Source organism: Narcine bancroftii, chromosome 9, assembly GCF_036971445.1.
Source record: "Narcine bancroftii isolate sNarBan1 chromosome 9, sNarBan1.hap1, whole genome shotgun sequence".
NCBI classification, from domain to species: domain Eukaryota; kingdom Metazoa; phylum Chordata; class Chondrichthyes; order Torpediniformes; family Narcinidae; genus Narcine; species Narcine bancroftii.
The window spans coordinates 49,087,200-49,108,417 of NC_091477.1; the positions used below are offsets into that span (position 1 = coordinate 49,087,200).

Sequence of the window (21,218 nt, forward strand, 5' to 3'; positions counted from 1 at the left end):
GAGACATAGGGTCAGAAGTGGTAGAATCCTTATAGTTTGAGTTAATAAATGGCAAGGGCAAAAGGACCCTATTAACAGGCCCCCAAAACAGGTGTCAGGAAGTTGACTATGAGTTATAGTTGGAAATAGGAAAAGGGTGTCAGAAGGAAAATGTCAAAATAATTATGGGGCATTTTCATATGAAAGGGAATTTTAACATAAAAGGGAATTGGGAAAGTCAGGAAGGTACTGGATCTTAGGAGAGAGTATTTGTAGAATGCCTACAGGATGGCTTTTTGGACCAGCTTGTCGATAAGCCCACCTATGTCCAGGTGGTTTTGGATCGGGTGATGTGTAATGAACCTGAGGTGATTCAGGAATGAAAAGTAATGGAACCCTTAGGAAGTAGTGACCATAATACGATAGAGTTCCGTTTCAAATTTGAAAAGGGAAAGCTGATATCAGGTGTGTCAATATTTTGTTTCTCAAGGACGAGCTTATGAAATTTCTCGAGGTGCATGACATGATAGGTCGAAGCCAGCATGGTTTCATGAAGGGAAGATCCTGCCTGAGCAACCTATTGAAAATTTTTGAGGTAATCTCAAGTAGGCTGGACAAGGGTAAGGGTGTGGAAATTGTGTATTTGGATTTTCAAAAGGTCTTTGATAAGAGGCTGCTTAATGAGAGCCCATGGAATTGCAGGAAGATGTTAGATTGAATGGTGTATTGGTTGATAGGCAGGAAGCAAAGGATGGGAATAAGGGGATCCTGTTCTGGTTGGTTTCTGGTTACTAGTGGTGTTCTGTAGGGGTTGGTGTTGGAGCTGCTCCTTTTTACAATGTATATTGATAATGATGCCGCTTTAATTGCCCATTCAGAACCAGCTCTCCAACGCATGTCGTCTTGTTTTCCGGAAACTGCCAAAATGTTTGGCCTGGAAGTCAGCCTGAAGAAAACATAGGTCCTCCATCAGCCAGCTCCCCACCATGACCACCAGCCCCCCCACATCTCCATCGGGCACACAGAACTCAAAACGGTCAACTAGTTTACCTACCTCGGCTGCACCATTTCATCTGATGCAAGGATCGACAAAGAGATAGACAACAGACTCGCCAAGGCAAATAGTGCCTTTGGAAGACTACACAAAAGAGTCTGGAAAAACAACCACCTGAAGAAACACACAAAGATCAGTGTGTACAGAGCCATTGTCATACCCATGCTCCTGTTCGGCTCCGAATCAAGGGTCCTCTACCGGCATCACCTACGGCTCCTAGAACACTTCCATCAGCGCTGTCTCCGCTCCATCCTCTACATTCATTGGAATGACTTCATCACCAACATCGAAGTACTTGAGCTGGCAGAGTCTGCAAGCATCGAATCCATGCTGCTGAAGACCCAACTGCGCTGGGTGGGTCACGTCTCCAGAATGGAGGACCATCGCCTTTTCAAGATCGTGTTCTATGGCGAGCTCTCCACTGGCCACCGAGAGAGAGGTGCACCAAAGAAGAGGTACAAGGACTGCTTAAAGAAATCTCTTGGTGCCTGCCACATTGACCACCGCCAGTGGGCTGATATCGCCTCCAACTGTGCATCTTGGCGCCTCACAGTTCGGCGGGCAGCAACCTCCGTTGAAGAAGAACGCAGAGCCCACCTCACTGACAAAAGGCAAAGGAGGAAAAACCCAACCCCCAACCCCAACCAACCAATTTTCCCTCGCAACCGCTGCAACTGTGCCTGCCTGTCCCGCATCGGACTTGTCAGTCACCAACTAGCCTGCAGCAGACGTGAACATACCCCTCCATAAATCTTCGTCCACGAAGCCAAGCCAAAGATTGATAATTTAGATTATGGATTGAATGGTTTTGTGGTGAAGTTTGCAGATGACACTAAGATAGGTGGTGGAGTAGGAAGTGTTGAAGAAACTGAAAGGTTGCAGAGATACTTGGACAGCTAAGGAGAGTGGGCAAAGAAATGGCAGATAGAATTTTGTAAGAGTAAATAAACAGGCAGATTATTATTGGATGGTGATAACATTCAAAATTCGGAAGTGCAAAAGGATTTGGGGGTCCACCAGGATAACTACCAGATTGGATTGATAATAAAGAAACTGAGGAATAGTGTATAAGAGTAAAGAGGTGTTCATGAGGCTTTATGGGGCACCAGTGAGACCTTATTTGGAGAACTGTGTGCAGTTTTGGGCCCCTTACCTTAGAAGGGATGTAATGAAGTTGGAGAGAGCACAGAGAAGATTTGCCAGGATGATTCCTGGAATACAAGGGATAACATAACATTTAGTGGCTCTTGGACTCTTCATTGAAGTATAGAAGAATGAGATGGGATCTCATAGGAACATTCTGAATGCTGAAAGGATTGGACAGATTAGATGTGAATAAGATGTTTCCCTTGGTGGATGAATCCAGGACAAGGGTGCACAGTCTCAGAATTAGAAGGTACCCATTTAAAACAGAGACGAGGAGAATTTTTTTTAGCCATAGGGTCATGGATCTGTGGAATTAGGCCCATCATTGCGGGAGTTAAAGGGGAGATAGATAGATATATAATTAGTCATGGTATCAAAGGATATGGGGAAAATCCCAGAATTTGGAACTGGTTTAGTTTAGGGTGGATTTGCCGAGCAGACTTGATGGGCCAAATGGCCTACTTCTCTTCCTTTTTCTTGTGAACCGATGAGTTCATGGACAGTCATGTCAGCAAGGGATGGGATGGGGAATTAAAATGGGTGGCCTCCGGGAGATCCCTGCTATTGTGGCGGACAGAGCTGAGGTGCTCAATGAAGTGATGTCCCACTTTGTGTCTCTCCACTGCTCCACAACGGGAGCATCAGATGCAGTAGATGACCCCCTGCAGATTCATGAGTGAAGTGTTGCTAAACTTAGAAAGACAGGGACCCCGAATGGTGCTGAGGGAGAAGCTGAGGCACTTCCTGTGGTCATGGACTGGAAATGAATGACTATTATAGTAAATGATTCAAATTAAATTAAAAGAGACAATAAACACAAAAATAGAGAGATAATAAATATTCATGGTAATCATATTTCAGAAAATTGACTTTGCAGAAGTGTAGACAGTCTCTGATTAGTGTAACAAGGTCAAGAGCTTGATAGTTGTTGCGAAGAAACTGTTCTTGAACCTAGAAGTGTTGCTCTTCTGGCTTCTATACCTGCTGCCCGAGGGAGCTTGATAACTCATAGAAAGAAAAGCTTGTCTCTGAAACTCTCTACTGTCTTATTTTCTTTTGTCCAGAGTGATGCCTGTTTCCAGTATTTTCTGATCGCCAAGACACAGTGTTCCAGAGGCAGGAGGATAAGTCTGTGGAGGGTTTGGAATATTGGGATAAACCTGATGTGGGGTCAGATGGGAAACATTCAGCCCAAGATGAAGGATGAATGAGGCTTGGATTGAGATAAATTGCAGTCAGCAGAATCTAGGATGATTTTGGGTTTATTTTGTGGAGAGGGTGGAAGATTGGGAAAGATAGCATTAGAATACTCACGTCTCCATTGAATGGAGAAAGGAATGAAGGTTTCAGCAGCTGATGAGCAGGGACACACTAACTTGCAGAGGTCCCAGCAGGCAGGCAATCTTGGAATTAGAGGGCTATCTCAAAGTTGAGCTCATAACTAAACTTGTGAATAGGTTGGCTCTCCAAAGGCTGTGCCAGGCCTTAAAGTATCCTGGAAATTCTTCTGCTCCTCTTAAACATGGAGTGTGTGTGTGTGGCCTCTGCAGCAAAATTCTGCTTCATAAGGCAGCTAAAGTATCACGTATGATAGATCTGATAGAACAGGACTTGTGTTGTTCACAGCACGGTAAGTGTAGCGGTTAACGCAAAACTGTTACAACATCAGCGACCGCATTTCGACGCTGTCTATAAGAAGTTTGTACATTCTCCCCATGTCTGCATGGGTTTCCTCCGAGTGCTCTGATTCCCTCCCACCATTCAAAAGCATACTGTGGTTGTGGCGTAATTGGGTAACAAGAGTTTGTGGGCTGAAAGAGGTTTTTAACCGTTCCTATTCATGTATAAATGAATACTTCCTCCACAAACTACGTAGGTCATATAGGAGTTCAAGATGGAGGTAGGGTGGAGATTGGGTTCTGCAGGGAGTTGGGACCTCACCTGTTGCAGTGGAGAACTGGTGGGATCTTCTCCTGCGATGGATTCACATGGTTGAGGGGAATTGAGAATGGGATCAGGTTGGGTCCAGTAGCTCTCTGGTTTTGGAAGGGGGCTTGAGGGGAGGTGATAGGTTTGGTGCAGGTCACAAACATGGTGGGGAAACTCAGGCACACCTGACGAGGGGTCCAGGCCCAAAACATTGGCCTGTTGAGTTTTTCTAGCACATTTGTGTATTGCACTCTACCCCAGCCTCTGTGGACTTCCCTGTTTAAACTGATCGGTTTGGTGTATTCTTAACGTAGATGTGTGCATGAGAATCCAGATGTAAAACCTGGAGGTAATAGAGAAGTCAGTGGAACTCCCCTCTCATCCACACTGAAGCAAGCCTTCCCACACTTGATGTAGGTCCCTGTATAGCTGCTCTGCACTGTCACTGCACCAGGCAAATTTTAAACCACTTGTAGCAAGTGACATCCAAATATGAGAATGCAGAAACATTCCATATGTGATTCAGTGCCCATGTGCATCCTCGTCCTTCCCCATATTGCACTTTTCTTTAATGGCTGTTAGTTTTTATCTCACAATAATGGGCTCAGTTTTGCTTTGGTTGACTCTGGGGGAAATTCTCAAGCTTGTAAGCCCACAGATGACAGGTTAAAAAGCTTTTGCCTGGTGTTTATTCTGTTCTTCACAGCTGCCTCTGAGAAATGTGAAGAGTCGCTGAATGACTGGGCCCCTCCATGAAAAGGCCAGAGTTCTCATGTTGTAAAGTACACCAAGGACGGTAGTAAGCCAGTGCTGGTTAATGTGAGAATCCTGCATTCACTAGATCTTAAATGCATCCACATGTTCTAAACTTGACCTGGAATTATACAATAAGCTTGTTAATCAACAAGCAGGTCTCTATGAGCAGCATATGTGGCTACTGGCTTCAGACAGCAATTAAACAAATTACCCCAGCTTGTCTTCCTAACAAAATTATTCCTTGGGTATTGGCTGGGCATGCTTTCAAAATAAAATGCATTGTATTTTCTACTTTATTCTGAATAATACCATGTAAATCAAAATATAACTATTGTTTCCAATCTTTGCTCTTCAGTGATCCATTTCCCAAAGTTTTCAACAAGTGCAATGAAAAGGAGCTTCAGAAGTATCTGCACAAAGGTGGAGGGATGTGTCTCTTTAACATGCCTGATGCAAACACGTTGTATGGAGGACGCCGGTGTGGCAATGGCTATGTCGAGGACGGCGAACAGTGTGACTGTGGAGAGGTTGAGGTAAGTTGACTCCTTAAGTCAGCCAGGCAGTGTAACGGCTTCAGTTTCCTCTTTGATATTGGTTTCAGTTGAATTCTGAGAATCAATATTCTTCCTCAATTGTTTTGGTTTACAAATGCATGATGCGATCTTTTGATGAGCATGCAAGCTGCGAGGCAGATGGTTAAACATTGTTTTGTAGCCAGAGACCTGGCCGCAGCAATGAACTTGGTTCAGAATTGTAAAAGTGCTATACTCTCAGAGGTGTTGAGTTTCATATGTCATGTATGATAGAATAGGCCTCATTCACTTCAAGTTCATGTTTATTGTCACATTATAACTGTACTTAATACAATCCAAAGGTTTTGTTTATGAACAGTCTTAACAAGTCAACTCTCACATGTACCTCCATTATTTTTTCAAAGTAAAAGAGCAAGAGCCCAATTACAAGGTATAGTTTGACAGTGAAATAATCAATTAGTACATGGCAAGGACAGCATGAGAACAGTAGGTGCTTTCAAATTGCAGCACCCAGGTAGCCCTCCTGGGAACTGGGTGAGATGACTGGGTCGTGGGTGCTTCCTGCACCTTTCAAATAGCAGCCTAACCTACCTGTTAAATCGCCAACCTGGCAATTTAAGGCAGGTCTACCCCTGCGATGATGTGGTGAGTGATGCATCACGCAGCCACAGACCTGTTCCCTGTGCTCTTTCTGTTTAAAGTTCCAGAGTAACCGGGTGAGCCATTTCCCCTTTCAAATAGGCAGAGGAGGTGCCCGGGTACGTTTTACTGGGTTCCCTGACCACCTTCAAGGTCGGTGTGGGACCCAGGTGGATTTTGACTGTGCTTGGCCAGTCGGCCTGTTCAAATAGCCCTGTACCTGGGTCATCAACCTGGTAAATTGCCCGGTTAACCCCATTTTACAAGGCAATTTGGAAGGATCTACTGGTGTGAGATTCATTCAGGAGCCTGATGGCTGCAGGGAAGAAAAATCCTGTTGTTGAGCGATTTCACACTCTTGATCTTTCTTCTCAATGGGAGAAGAGAAAATGCTCGGGGGTATGATGGGACCTTCAGGATGATGACTGCTCTTCCTAGGCAACAGGAGGTGTAGGTGGAGTCGATGGAGGTTGGTGTAATATTCTGAACTGCATTCTTCACTTTCATCTGGTCTCAGGTGGGGCTGCTTCCACACCATGCTGTGATGCATCCAGTTTCAGCAATTTTGATGGTGTGCCTTCAGAAGTTCTTGGGGGAGACAGGGGAATATGCTGAACTACCTCAGCCTTCAAAGGAATTGGAGACATTGCTTTGCTTTGACACTCTTTGTGTGTAGAAGATATTTCCTCCAGTAAACACAAAACAAAAGTGAAAGCAATGTGCTGGTAAATAGCAGGAAGATTCTCCCTGTATTAAGGACTATCAGGATACCCGGCGTTGCCCAGAAAATAAAACACTCAGTTGCTGTTGGCTCCAAAAGATGTCATCTGAAATGCTGAGTTGTAGGCTTTGTTCACATTTGGTCTCTGCTGCGATGGTGAGCAGCAACATTTTCAATGGCTGTGGAAGCTCAGCCAGTAGAGGTATGCTCAGTTGTCCACGGGAACAACATATCGATGGTGTTTGACCTTTCCACTTCTTTGCTCCACAATGCTGGCCTACCTCTGGCATGGATTAATGGAAGAATACTCAATGTCAACTGCGTAATTAAATGCAGCATTTAGCAGGTTGGCTGAAGTAAATGGTGCTGCCCTTCATCTGATGGCTTTTGTCTGCATTGCTTGGAGTCTTGCTTGTTCTTCCTCAGCAGAGTTGTTGTCTGGTCACGGAATGCCTGGTGGCATCAGCACTGAGGTGGGCTTGGGCTTGGCAGCAGTTTCCTGCTGCCTGCTCCTTGTTTGTCTGGAGGCCTGAGCACTGAGGTGGGCCTGGTGTTGGCTTTGGCCACTTGTTTTTATTCTGAATATACATTGATGCACAGCACTGGAACTAATCGAGGTAATCCTGGTGCAAGTTCAATTTTTTTTTTAACTTCATATGACCTTAAAGGTTAAATTCAATGTGGTCATGACATTCAGCATCAAATGTTACCACAATTATAGTAAACAGTAATACAAGCCAGTGCTTGTGTAATAAATAGCAGTGCAAGCCAGTCAAAAACACTTTTGAACTTCATATGAGCTTAAAGGTTAAATTCTGCTCCAACGTGAGACCTTTTTGGTCAAATTTAACAATTTATTTATATTGGGTTATAGGAATTAAATTTCCACACATTCCAATGTTATTTTTATTGGGTTATATTGGAGGGATGACCGAAATTGAAAATATCTATGTATCGAAAACAGTTTTTTTAAAGATTGCCTTAGCAGTAGCACGGAAATGTACAGCAGTGACATGGAAATCAGACACCCACTTGGGGATGGAACGTTGGAATGTAGAAATGCATAGCTGTGTTCCTTTGGAGAAGACAACTCATAATTTGAGAAATAAGTATGACGTATTTTTGAAAATTTGGCGCCCACTCTTAAGAACTGAGGGAATTAATTTATAGACCTTTGCCTTAAGCCTTGAACTTCTTTAATCTCCTTGAAAGTATTAAAAGATATAAGTGATTAATTCCATGTGGTGGGGTGAAACTTCCAGCAACCAGGTTTCTATTTTAGTTTCTTACTTTTATTTATTCTTATGTTTTCTTATTTCATTTCTTTCCTTCCTTCCTTTCTCTTTCTTCTCTTGGGGTTAGTTTGGTGGGGGTTTAGATCATCATGTAATAGATTTGATATTAACATTTGATTGTTATAATTTGTAATTGAATATTATTACATGTATGAAAAGTTTTTAAATTAAAAAATTCAAATAAAGGGTTAAATTCAATACGGTCATGACATTCAGCATCAACCTCCTTAGACATTTCTAGAGTGCTCCATATTGATTTGCATGGCGATCAGACAAACAGACAGACATGCACCAATATATATTGGATGATGACGGTCATCAACCAATGTTACCAACGTAACATGGATAATATCTTACTTTCACTTGTGAAGTTTTACTCAAGAAAGTTTGTCACCACGATTCCCACGATAAAACAAAAAGGACATGTTAAAATATATTTAGCAGGTTGTAAAATGCTTTGTAATATTCTGTGATATGTAAAGCACTAAATATATAAAGTCTTACTTGCCAAGTGTCTCCAGTGTTTTCCAGGTTTCCAGCATCTGCAGTTTTTAAAAAAACTTTTCAGTTACCATTTAATTCACCATCACTTTCAAGAAGGGCAGCCTGGTTAGTGTTACAATTAGCACAATGCGATGACAGAGCTGGTAACCAGGGTTGGAATCCAGCGCTGTCTGTAAGGAGTTTGTACATTCTCCCTGTGTCTGCGTGGGTTTTCTCCCACCCTTCAAACACTGACAGGGTTTATAGGATAATTGGCGTATTTGGGCAACAAGGCTCGTGGGCCAAAAGGAAGGGCCTGTTACTGTACTGAATGTATTGGCTAATACCTTATCTTGAGGAACTCCATTGTTTTCTTCCTAATGATAGTTTATTGAGCTGAAGCATTAACCTATTTCCTTCATCACAGATGCTGCCTGATATGCTGAGTAACCCCAGTGAATTTTAAAAAAATGTTATACTAAATAAGTACATGTACTTGCTCTTTGGGTGCTTTCCAGACTATGAGTCATGGTTAAAGATTCCCCACATAGTTGATCTAATCCTCATTTCCCTCTTTTGACATCATTGTCGGTTTCAGTTCAATAAATGGACATTATTACAAACTGATCTTGGATGGTTACAAAATATTTTTTTACATTTTTGTATTATTCAGTGTTTAGATCTGGAAACTGAATTCTTCATTTCATGCACCCAGTGGAAGCCTGCTTGCCAGAAGATAAGGTCCTCAGTCCCAGCCATTACCTCCAGGTCCATCAAAGCAATTAATGGGGTAGCTTTGGGGTTAATTGTGATTGTCTCAATACAAAAAAAAATTCTGAAGATTCTCACACTGGGGAACTCATGGAACCTGTTGGAATGTTACCAGAATGTTATCTGGGTTTAAGCATCTAGAGTATAGGGAGAGATTGGACAGATTAGGTCTTTATTCTTTGGAGCGTAGAAGGTTGAGAGGGGATTTGATAGAAGTATTTAAGATTATAAAAGGGATAGACAGAGTGGATGTGGATAGACTATTTCCGTTAAGAGGAGGAAAGATTAAAACAAGAGGACATGAGTTAAGAATTAAGGGGCAGAGGTTTAGAGGTAACATGAGGGGGAACTCCTTTACTCAGAGAGTGGTAGCCATGTGGAATGAGCTTCCGGGAGAAATAGTGGCGGCGGAGTCAATTGTATTATTTAAGAAAAGGTTGGACAGGTATATGGATGAGAAGAAGATGGAGGGTTATGGGCATTGTGCAGGGAGGTGGGACTAGAGAGGGGTGTTTGGTTCGGTGTGGACTAGAAGGGCCTAATGGCCTGTTTCCGTGCTGTAATTGTTATGTTATGTTATTATTAAGAATTCTCTGTAAAGAGCCATGTGTTTCAGAAATGCTCTCTTTTGGGTGGAAATCGTGCAAGATTGGCCAAAACAAGCCTTGCACACAAGGTGGATACAATATTCTTCTGGCAATACTTCTGGTGGATGAAATTTTTGACTCATTAAAAGCAAAAATTAAGGCAGGGCAACTTAAAGCCTGAAACACTTCAACACTATGCAACATTTCCAGCGCTTTTAAACACCTATGAAAACTTGGAGGATTTTTAAAGGGACAATTTTTTTTTTTTTTTTTTTAATTTTTTATTTTTCACACCATAAATCACAATAGCCATGACATACACTTTTTCTTTTTCACACATTTACAGTGACTTTTTCTCCCCCCCCCTCCCTCCTCCCAAGCCACCCCCCCCCCCTCATCCATTTTAGGTATACAATCTAGGTTGCATTAATTCAGTCAGACAATGTTGTCATTCAACAAAAATACACCAGAAATTCTACTGAGTCCATTCTTTTCTTTTCTTCTCCTTCCATCAACTTAGGTAATGTTTGTTCCCGGTAGGTTTTCGCTATTTAATTTAATGTAAGGCTCCCATACTTGTTCGAATATTTCAATATTATTTCTTAAACTATATGTTATTTTTTCTAATGGAATACATTTATTCATTTCTATATACCATTGTTGTATTTTCAAATTATCTTCCAATTTCCAGGTTGACATAATACATTTTTTTGCTACGGCTAGGGCTATCTTAACAAATCTTTTTTGTGCATCTTCCAAGTCAATTCCAAATTCTTTATTTTTTATGTTACTTAGGAGAAAGATCTCTGGATTCTTTGGTATAAAAGGGACAATTCTTGGAAAGATTTGAAAGAGAATTTTTGAACCAATGAATTTTTTGAAAATCTTTCAAAAATACCAGACTCTTGCTTTTTTTTCATTCAAATCAAGAAATATCTGAACTTGACACAGGATACCGCATTGAATATGAAATACTGGATGGTACAGCGGTAATGCTGTTGCCTATCTGCTCCAGTGACCCAGTTCAAATCCTAATGTCAGCCGGTTCTCTATGTGACTGCATTTCTTTCCTCTTAGTGCTCTGTTTCTCAAACATGTTTGGGTTGGTGTGTCATTAGGGAGCTGTAAATTATTTCCAGTAGGTAGGTTGGTAGGATAGAATTGAATCAACGTGGAAACAGGACTTTTAGCCCAGCCATTCTCAATCTTTTTTCAGTTATCCCTCCCCCTGCCCTCTCATCTTGGACTCTGCTCAAAGTTTATGGGCCCCTTCTCTGTGAAGCAGTCAAGTTTTGTTTTTTTCTTACTTCTTTCCTACCGACTACATTAAAAAAACTTTTTTTAATATTTACGCTACTTGAGGTGAAAAGACTTATTTAAATGTGCTCTCCAGGGTGGGGGACATAGGTCTCCTATTGAGAATGGCTGCTTTAGCCCGTAGTGGCCACACCAACCAAAATGTCCCATTCAAACTAGTTCCATCTGCCTGTGCTTGTCCCATATTCCCTGTAAACCCATCTTATTCATGTGATGCAATAGTACCTGCCTCAACCACCTCCTCTGGCAGCCCATTCCATACACCCACCACCCTCTGTGTTTAAAAAAAAAAGTTATCTCTATTAAATCTCTTCTTCCTCACCAATGTCCTCTGATTCTCGATTTCTCTACTCTGGGCAAAAGACTCTGTGTGCATTTACTTGATCTATTCAAGTGATTCTCAACCTTTTTCTTTCCACTCACATACCACTTTAAGTATTCCCTATGCCATAGGTGCTCTGTGATTAGTAAGGGTTTGCTTAAGTTGGTATGTGGGTGGAAAGAAAAAGTTTGAAAACCACTGATCTATTCTTTTCACGATTTTATACACCTTTGTGAAATCACCCCTCCTCTTCATTCCTCCTATGCTCCAAGGTATGAAACCCTAGCCTGTTCAACCTCTCCCTATAGCTCAGACCCACACGTCCTGGCAACATCCTTGCAAATCCCCTCTCCAGCTTGATAACACCCAGGGTGCCCAAACCGTCCATATGTGGGGGGATTCAGGGAATGGGTGGAAATGAGATTGATGGGACTGTACTCAGATCTGACATAGATTTGATGAACTGAATGCTGATGGTCAGAAGAAAGTTGAGGAAATATTTTGATCATTTTGTTTTGAGTTCCCTCTGCCATGCTGAACTCCATGGGGAATCCAACATCAGAACACATTCTGCCACCTAGTGGTGAACTGCTCCTAGTGAATTTATAAATTCTGCAATTTTTAAATGTATGTGTGAAAATCCCCAACGTGCAAACAGTTGTTGGGATAATGATGCTGTATTTCCTCTCATTATTTTGCAAAACTAGACTTCTGCACTGTGAAGGGATTTTTAAATCATATTTCTGACAATTTAATATTAAAAAAAACGAGTTGCTGTGGTGACACACTTGATTGCGGCAGTGAACCGCCCCTGCTTGTCACGCGGGGTGGTCGCGGCAAAGGTGGTGTCGTGGGTCTTTCACTTCCAGTGCAGACGGAAGTGCCCGTGTGCACTTGCATCAGTGTGACATAAGTTCCAGAACGTGAGGGGCGGGCTGAGGACAGCCTTAAAGGCTGCAGCATGAACTTCAAAGTAAATCAGTTGTCTGTCTGTCTTTTCGCTGTCCTTGCACAAAACACATTACACTGGTGACTCCAACAAATCTCCATGTTCTGACGACTTGGCATAATGGACCCCGCAGCCCTAGGTGCTGTTGCACTAAAACTGCTGACTTTCTGGAGCAACAGGCCCCACACTTGGTTTGACGAAGCGGAGGCCCAGTTCCCCATCAAACAGATAACCTCTGACTTGACAAAGTACTTGTATGTCGTCAGCTTGCTCGACCAGGAAGCCGCTTCACTGCTCAATGGCTTCATCCAGGCACTGCCAGAGGAAGGTAAATACATGGCTTTTAAAAACCTCCTCATTAGTACTTACAGCCTTTCACGGCATGGGAGGGCCACCAGGCACCTTCATTTGGATGGCCTTGGGGACAGGACACTGTCCGCCCTCAAGGGCGAGATGCTCACCCTGGCGGAAGGACATAAGCCGTGCCTCATGTTCAAACAGGCATTCCTAGAGCAAATGCTTGGAAGACATTAGGTTCCTACTGGCCAACATGGATTTCAGTGACCCACGTAGGGTCACGGCACGAGCTGATATTCTTCTACTGCTCTAAGCTCTATCTCATAGACACAGTCAACCCGTTACAAGGCTGCTGCCCAGACACAATGCCCAAGGCCACTCCAACACGTGAGCAGGAACCCCTCCCAGCCCACGACCTGAAAGGTCCGAGCCAAAATGGTGCAGGAGCATACAGGTGCCGCCAGCCGTGTTTGTTTCCAGGAAACAACAGGGCCAGCTGCCATTAATGGCCATGGCAGCTGGTCGACTGAACAGCCTACTCCACGTCTGGGACAAGATCTCTGGCTGCTGGTTCCTCGTGGATATGGGGACAGAGATAAGAGTCATTCCCCCTATGCCACAACAAACCCTTCACGGCCCCACCCTGCACAGAGCCAACAACACCACCATTAAAACTTTTGGCAAGAGGGAAATTCCTGTGTGTTTCGGCGAGACCACTTTCAATTGGTCATTCTCACTGGCTTTCGTGGACAAGCCTCTGTTGGGTGCAGATTTCCTGCAGGCACACTTCCTACTGGTAGACCACCAGGGCAAACGATTAGTCCATGCAGAAACTTTCCAGACGGTGCCCCTTGGCACATTAGGGACTGGTGAGGGCATAAACTCCTGTGGCAATGTGTTCGTTCGACAGGGCGGACAAGCCACCCCTCCAGCATCCCTATGAGGGACCCTACAAGGTACTCCAAAGAAATGCATCCACTTTCACTCTCGACACTGGGGAGACAGAGAAACTTTCCACACTGGACCGCCTCAAACCAGCCCACTTGGACTTATCTGACCCAGTAAAGGACCCCCCATCCCCCCTACCACCAGTAAATAGAGGTCAGCCACCGAAGCAGCAGATCTCAATCATGACGCATCGTGAGACCACCGGTGCCGGGTCTTGTGGGGGGCTGTTGTGTAGCGACACACATGATTGTAGCAGCAAACCGGCTCGACTTGTCACGCATGGTCAGCGGGGCAGCCGCGGCAAAGATGGCGTTGCAGGTCCTTCACTTCCAGTGCAGACGGAAGTGCACGTGTGTGCTTGCATCAGTGTGACATAAGTTCCAGAACGTGAGGGGCAGGCTGAGGACAGCCTTAAAGGCTGCAGCATGAACTTCAAAGTAAATCAGTTGTGCTAAACGAGCTCACAGCCTGCTGTCTCAGTCTTTTCTCTGCGCTTGCGCACAACATGCTACGTTACCTTATTTTTTTAATCCAAGACCTGCACTGAATTAAAACTGCCCCGGACTAACAGATTCAGCCGAGAAGATGTTAGGCCACTGGGATAAAATGAAATACCCTTTTAGTCTATTATACCTCCATTTTTCTTTTTGAATGCCTTTTTAAATTCATGAATTTCCCTGAGAATTCAACTCTCATTGAAGGTTCTCACAGCTGTTTGTTTTTATTCAAATATCTGAGAGTATTCCAAATATTTCTGAGAGTACCACCTGATTTATTTGAATTTGGCAATGGGATGCTTCCGCAAGTACAGTGGGGCAGTGGCAGAGTGGCAATGCTGTACAGTCAGAAATTAATTATTACAGCAAGGTGAATATGAAGGACTACATAGCACGACTGGAAGAAGAGCTGGGCCTTCTCCCTCACCAGTCCCAATATTATTTATGTTTATGGGGCCTTGTTGTGCAGAAATTAGATGCCACATCTTTGGCAAGAGTGGCCACACTTAATGAACCACACTGGGTGATCCCAGTGTCTGAGTGATGAATAAATGAATGAAGAATTTATTATGATGACCACAAGTACAGATTTGCAAAGGTAGTCTTACTGACTGCAGCTTCCCAGCTCCATAAAACTCACCAATAACAATTCAAGTCGGATTAACATTTGCACCGTGAATGGAAACTCGTGCATGATACTGATACTTTAATTACAGACTCTTTTTTTGCTGATCAATTTGTGCCCCTGACAGTGCTCCAGTTAATTAAGTCAACATTTACTACACTTAAGATAATGTTTATGACCTTGATTCTTGGCCAATTTTGAAATAGTTGAGAATAGAGATGCTAAGTACTGCCTTATTGTTTCACAGGTGATAGAACATAGGATCAGAAGAAAAGGGGGGAGGGAGCTGTAGGTTAATTTGGTGTTGGTCGATCCTGTAATATCCTGAATGATACTTTTGGTTCTTTCCTCATTGCTTGTCTGTTCAATTTTCTGTCAGTCTTTGCCTTAAATATATTCAATGACTCCTTAATCTTTGAAGTGATCATTTCTTCTCATCACTCTTAAATCAGTGATCTCTTATTCTGAAACTACACCCCATGGTCCACCCATTGCTAGGGAATCCTCTCAGTATCCATTCTGATAATCCTCTTAGAACCTTAAAAGTTTCAATAAGATCACATCTCATTCATCTAAATTCCAAAGATGATGGACCCAACCTGCTTAATGCTCCTTTATTCATCCCAGGAACCAACTTACTGAGCCTTCCTTGTGATACTGCAGTACAAGCATGTCCTTTAAGGTTTTTTTAAATTTTTTCGCACAATAAACCATACTGACCAAAATACATACAGACATTTTTCTCCTGAATATATAGTGTCATTTTCTCCCCTTTTATCCCCCTCCCTTCCCTCCCTCTCTCTCCCCCCTTCCCATTTATTCAAAGTTCAATCTATAAGATACATTAAATCCGTTAAACAATGTCATCACTTAATAAAATAAACAAAAAAATTTTATCTTTTACTTTTATATACTGAGTCAGTTCATTTCGTTGTTTTCTCCTTCTGTCATTTTAGGTGGTGGAGGTCCATGGTAGGATTTCTCTATTGTATTTCATGTATGGTTCCCATATTTGTTTGAATATTGTGATGTTATTTCTTAAATTATATGTTATTTTTTCCAATGGAATACATTTATTTATTTCTATGTACCATTTTTGTATTCTCAAGTTGTCTTCTAATTTCCAGGTTGACATAATAGATTTTTTTACAGCTAGGGCTATCATAATAAATCTTTTTTGTGCTCCATCCAAATCGAGTCCAAATTCTTTATTTCTTATATTACTTAGAAAGAAGATCTCTGGGTTTTTTGGTATATTGCTTTTTGTGATTTTATTTAATATCTGGTTTAGATCTTCCCAAAATTTTTCCACTTTCTCACATGTCCAAATTGCATGTATTGTTGTTCCTGTTTCCTTTTTACAGCGAAAATATCTGTCTGATACTATTGGGTCCCATTTATTTAACTTTTGTGGTGTGATGTATAGCCTATGTAACCAATTATATTGTATCATGCATTATCTCGTGTTTATTGTATTTCTCATAGTTCCGGAGCATAGCTTTTCCCATGTTTCATTCTTTATCTTTATGTTTAGATCTTGTTCCCATTTTTGTTTAAGTTTACAGTTTGTTTCCTCGTTCTCCTTTTCTTGCAGTTTGATGTACGTGTTTGTTATAAATTTTTTAATTATCATTGTGTCTGTAATCACATATTCAAAATTGCTTCCTTCTGGTAACCTCAGACTGTTTCCCAATTTGTCCTTCAAGTAGGTTTTCAGTTGGTGGTATGCAAACCTTGTATCATGAGTTATATTATATTTGTCCTTCATTTGTTCAAAAGATAATAATTTATTTCCTAAAAAACAATTTTCTATTCTTTTGATCCCTTTTCTCTTCCATTCTCTGAAGGAAAGGTTATCTATTGTGAAAGGGATTAGTTGATTTTGTGTCAATATTAATTTTGGTAATTGATTATTTATTTTATTCCTTTCAACGTGAATCTTCTTCCAAATGTAGAGCAGATGGTGCAATACTGGTGAATTCCTACGTTGTACCAATTTTTCATCCCACTTATAGAGTATATGCTCAGGTATCTTCTCCCCTATTTTATCTCGCTCTGGTCCAATCTGGTTTTTCCCTTGTTTGATAAAAATCTGATAGGTATCTTAATTGTGCTGCTCTATAATAATTCTTAAAGTTTGGTAGTTGTAAGCCTCCTTGTTTGTACCATTCTGTTAATTTATCTAATGCTATCCTTGGTTTCCCCCTTTCCATAAGAATTTCCTTATTATTTTCTTTAGCTCCTTGAAGAATTTATCTGTTAGGTGAATTGGTAATGATTGAAATAGGTATTGTATCCTTGGGAAGATGTTCATTTTAATACAGTTTATCCTTCCTATCAGTGTTAGTGGTAAGTCTTTCCAGTGCTCTTGTAATTTTTTCATTAATGGCTGATAATTTAGTTTATATAGGTGGCCGAGATTATTATTTAGTTGTATACCTCGGTATTGAATTGCTTGTGTTTGCCATCTAAATGGTGATTCTTCCTTAAACTTTGTGAAATCTGCATTATTCATTGGCATTGCTTCACTTTTATTTGCGTTGATCTTGTACCCCGATACTTCTCCATATTCCTTCAATTTCTTATGTAATTCTTTTATTGATATTTCTGGTTCTGTTAAGTATATTATAACGTCATCTGCAAATAGACTGATTTTATATTCCTTCTCTTTTATTTTTATCCCTCGTATTTTATTTTCTGTTCTTATCAGTTCTGCTAGTGGTTCTACAGCTAACGCGAACAGTGAGAGAGATAGTGGACATCCCTGCCTTGTTGATCTGCTTAATTTAAATTGGTTTGATATATATCCATTTACTGTCACTTTCACCAATAGTCCCTTATATAATGCTTTAATCCAATTAATATATCACGTGACGGAGTAGTGACCGGTAAGAAAATACCAGCCCTCTCCAGAAAAGTTTAAAAAAAAGTAAAGAAAAAGCAAAACCACGAACACAGAAACCATAACAAATTAAAAATAAAAGTGTGGAGAAAATGGCAGCAAAGAAAGAAAAACCAAAAACAACGGGAAAAAAAGAAGAAGGAAAGATGTCGGAAGAGAATTGTGAAGGCCTTACCTGTCCGAGGAGGCCCGCCGTGGAGAGAGAAGCCCGCTCCCTGAGGTCAGTGGAAACCCCGAACTCAGGACTACAAAACTGGCTTATGGAGCCAAACAAAAGTGCGCAACCGCGCATGCGCGAATCCTCGATGCACAAGACAATAACAACACCAAAGGGAGGGGGGACCAGCTGAGGAGTAAATCTCCACAGCTGAAACAGACAAGTATAACACGACAGCAAGACTCTCAACAGGAAAACATAGAAAATAACGGGAACGAGAAGGAAGAGAATAAAAAAAGGAAATCAGAGAAACAACAGATGACCAACCCAGAGGAAGAAGACCAACACCAAGACACCTTTAATAAAAATAATAAAAACAAAAATACCCAACAAAATAAAATAAACAACCCAACAAGAAAACCAGAAGAGACAGAGGTAAAGGACACAGATCCTGGAGTGGACTCAGAAGAAGAGGAGGGAGAACATCAAACTCTACACAGAGAAATGGAAGATGAAGGGAAGGGACAATACATGGATAAAAAATTCTTTAAAGAATATATGGAAACATTAAAAGAATGGCTGACACAAGAATTCAGTGAAATAAAAAGAAGAATAAAAGGTACAGAAGAAAAAGTGAATAGATTAGAGATGATCATGACAGAAATAGGAAAAAGAGTAGAGAAGGTGGAAGAACGAGAAACAGCCATAGAAATGGAGGTAGATGACTTAAAAAAGAAATTAGAAGAATCTGATAAAAAAGTTAAAGAAACACAGGAGCTGTTAGCTCAGAAGATAGATATAATGGAAAACTATAATAGGAGAAACAATATAAAGATAGTGGGCCTTAAGGAAGATGAAGAAGGCAAAAATATGAAAGAATTTATAAAAGAATGGATCCCCAGGGTCCTAGGAATGCCAGAATTACAGGAAGGAATGGAAATAGAAAGGGCACACAGAACATTAGTCCCTAAACCACAACCACAACAAAAACCAAGATCCATTCTAGTAAAATTCCTAAGATATACGACAAGAGAAAATATATTGGAGAAGGCAATGAAAAAAATAAGAGAAGACAAAAAGCCACTGGAATACAAAGGTCAAAAAATTTTTTTCTATCCAGACATAAGTTTTGAACTCCTGAAGAAGAGGAAGGAGTTTAACGCAGCAAAAACGACCCTATGGAAAAAAGGCTATAAACTTATGTTAAAATATCCAGCAGTTCTTAAAAGAGTTATCCCGGGGCAGCAAAGCAAACTGTTCTCCGATCCAGAAAAAGCACGAAAATTTGCAGAACACCTACAAAACAGACAGAGAGATGAAGAGATATAACAAGAACAAAAATGACAACAAACTATATATAAGGAAGAAGAATAAAGTATAAGTAAGAACTAAGAAGAGAAAGAAAGGGAAGAAAGGAAGTAAGGAGGGAATTAAGAGAGTGAGCTTTGTTATATATGAAGATTAAAATCTTTTCTGGGGGGCTGGGTGGGGAAGAATAACAGTCACTGAGAAATCAGTTGACGCTTGCGAGCGGGTTCGCAAATCCAAATGAAGAGGGGAGATGTGGTTGCCCGACAAGAGACAAAGGGCAACTCAGAGAGGGAGGGACTATTGGGGTTAAAGGAATTTTAGATATGGGAATAGTGGAAATATTTTATGTTTTAGAAATGTTGTCTTACAATGTGTTCAAAAAAAGAAAACAGAAATGGATAAGAAGGGAAGGTGGTGATGAGGAAACGGAAAGGAAAGATAAACAAAGTATGAAATGGCCATGTTGAACAATATGACTTTAAATATTAACGGAATACATAACCAAATCAAAAGGAAGAAGCTGTTAAATTTACTGAAGAAAGAAAAAATTGATATAGCATTCGTGCAAGAAACACATTTAACTAAAGTGGAACACAAGAAATTAAAGAGAGATTGGATAGGACATGTAACAGCAGCATCATATAATTCAAAAGCCAGAGGAGTAGCTATATTAATCAATAAAAATGTACCAATCAAAATAGAAGAGGAAATAATAGATCCAGCAGGGAGGTATGTAATGATAAAATGTCAGATATATTCAGAATTTTGGAATTTACTCAATGTATACGCACCTAATGAAGAAGATCAAAAATTTATGCAAGATATCTTTTTGAAGATCGCAGATACACAAGGGAATATACTAATAGAAGGGGATTTTAACCTTAATTTGGACTCAAACATGGATAAAACTGGAAAAAAGACTAACAGAAGAACAAAGTAATCAAATTTATAATTAAATCGATGCAGGAAATGCAATTTTTGGATATATGGAGGAAACAACACCCAAAGGAAAAGGAATATTCATATTATTTGAGTAGACATAAAACATACTCAAGGATAGACCTATTCCTGTTATCAGCCCACATTCAAGGAAGAGTTAAGAAAATGGAATATAAAGCTAGATTGTTATTGGATCACTTACCCCTGTAATTGGCAATAGAGCTAGAGGACATGCCACCAAGAATGTATAGATGGAGATTAAACTCCATGCTACTTAAAAGACAGGATTTTAGAGAAATCATTGAGTGACAAATTAAAATGTACTTTGAAATAAATACGGAATCAGTGAAAAATAAATTTATACTATGGGACGCAATGAAAGCGTTCATTAGAGGGCAAATAATAAGTTATGTAACTAAGATGAAGAAGGACTACAATCGAGAAATAGAACAGTTGGAAAGGGAAATAACAAATACAGAAAAAGAATTAGCAATAAAGGAAGATACAACTAAAAGAAGAGAATTGACAGACAAGAAAATAAAATATGAAACACTACAAACATATAAGGTAGAAAAGAACATAATGAAGACAAAACAGAAATATTATGAGCTAGGAGAAAAAGCGCACAAAATACTAGCGTGGCAGCTTAAGACAGAACAAACTAAAAGAACAGTTTTGGCATCAAGGAAAAAGGACAAACAAATTACATATAACCTAACGGAGATCAACGAAAACTTCAGGGAATTCTACGAACAACTATATCAAACTGAAAATGAAGGGAAAGAAGACAAAATAGATGAATTTCTAACTAAAATTGTACTACTGAAATTACAAACAGAGGAGCAAAATAAATTAATAAAACCATTTGAAATAGAAGAAATACAGGAGATATTAAAAAAACTACTGAACAATAAAACATCGGGAGAGGATGGACTCCCAATAGAATTCTATAAAACATTCAAAGACTTATTAATTCCTCCTCTCCTGGAAGTAATGAACCAGACTGAAAAAACACAAAACATACCAGATTCATGCAAAACAGCAATAATTACAGTAATACC

At 40.6% G+C, this 21,218-nt stretch overlaps 1 protein-coding gene across 4 annotated transcripts in view; it reads left to right on the forward strand.

Annotated features, from left to right (window-relative positions):
* The window catches only part of adam19b (ADAM metallopeptidase domain 19b), a 163,149-nt gene that overhangs the window by 96,339 nt on the left and 45,592 nt on the right, over positions 1-21,218 (forward strand). For all 4 annotated transcript variants that reach the window (XM_069899050.1, XM_069899051.1, XM_069899053.1 and 1 more), the window contains one exon: positions 5,220-5,397. In XM_069899050.1, coding sequence (XP_069755151.1) covers positions 5,220-5,397 — 178 coding nt within the window. The remainder of the gene's footprint in view (positions 1-5,219; positions 5,398-21,218) is intronic.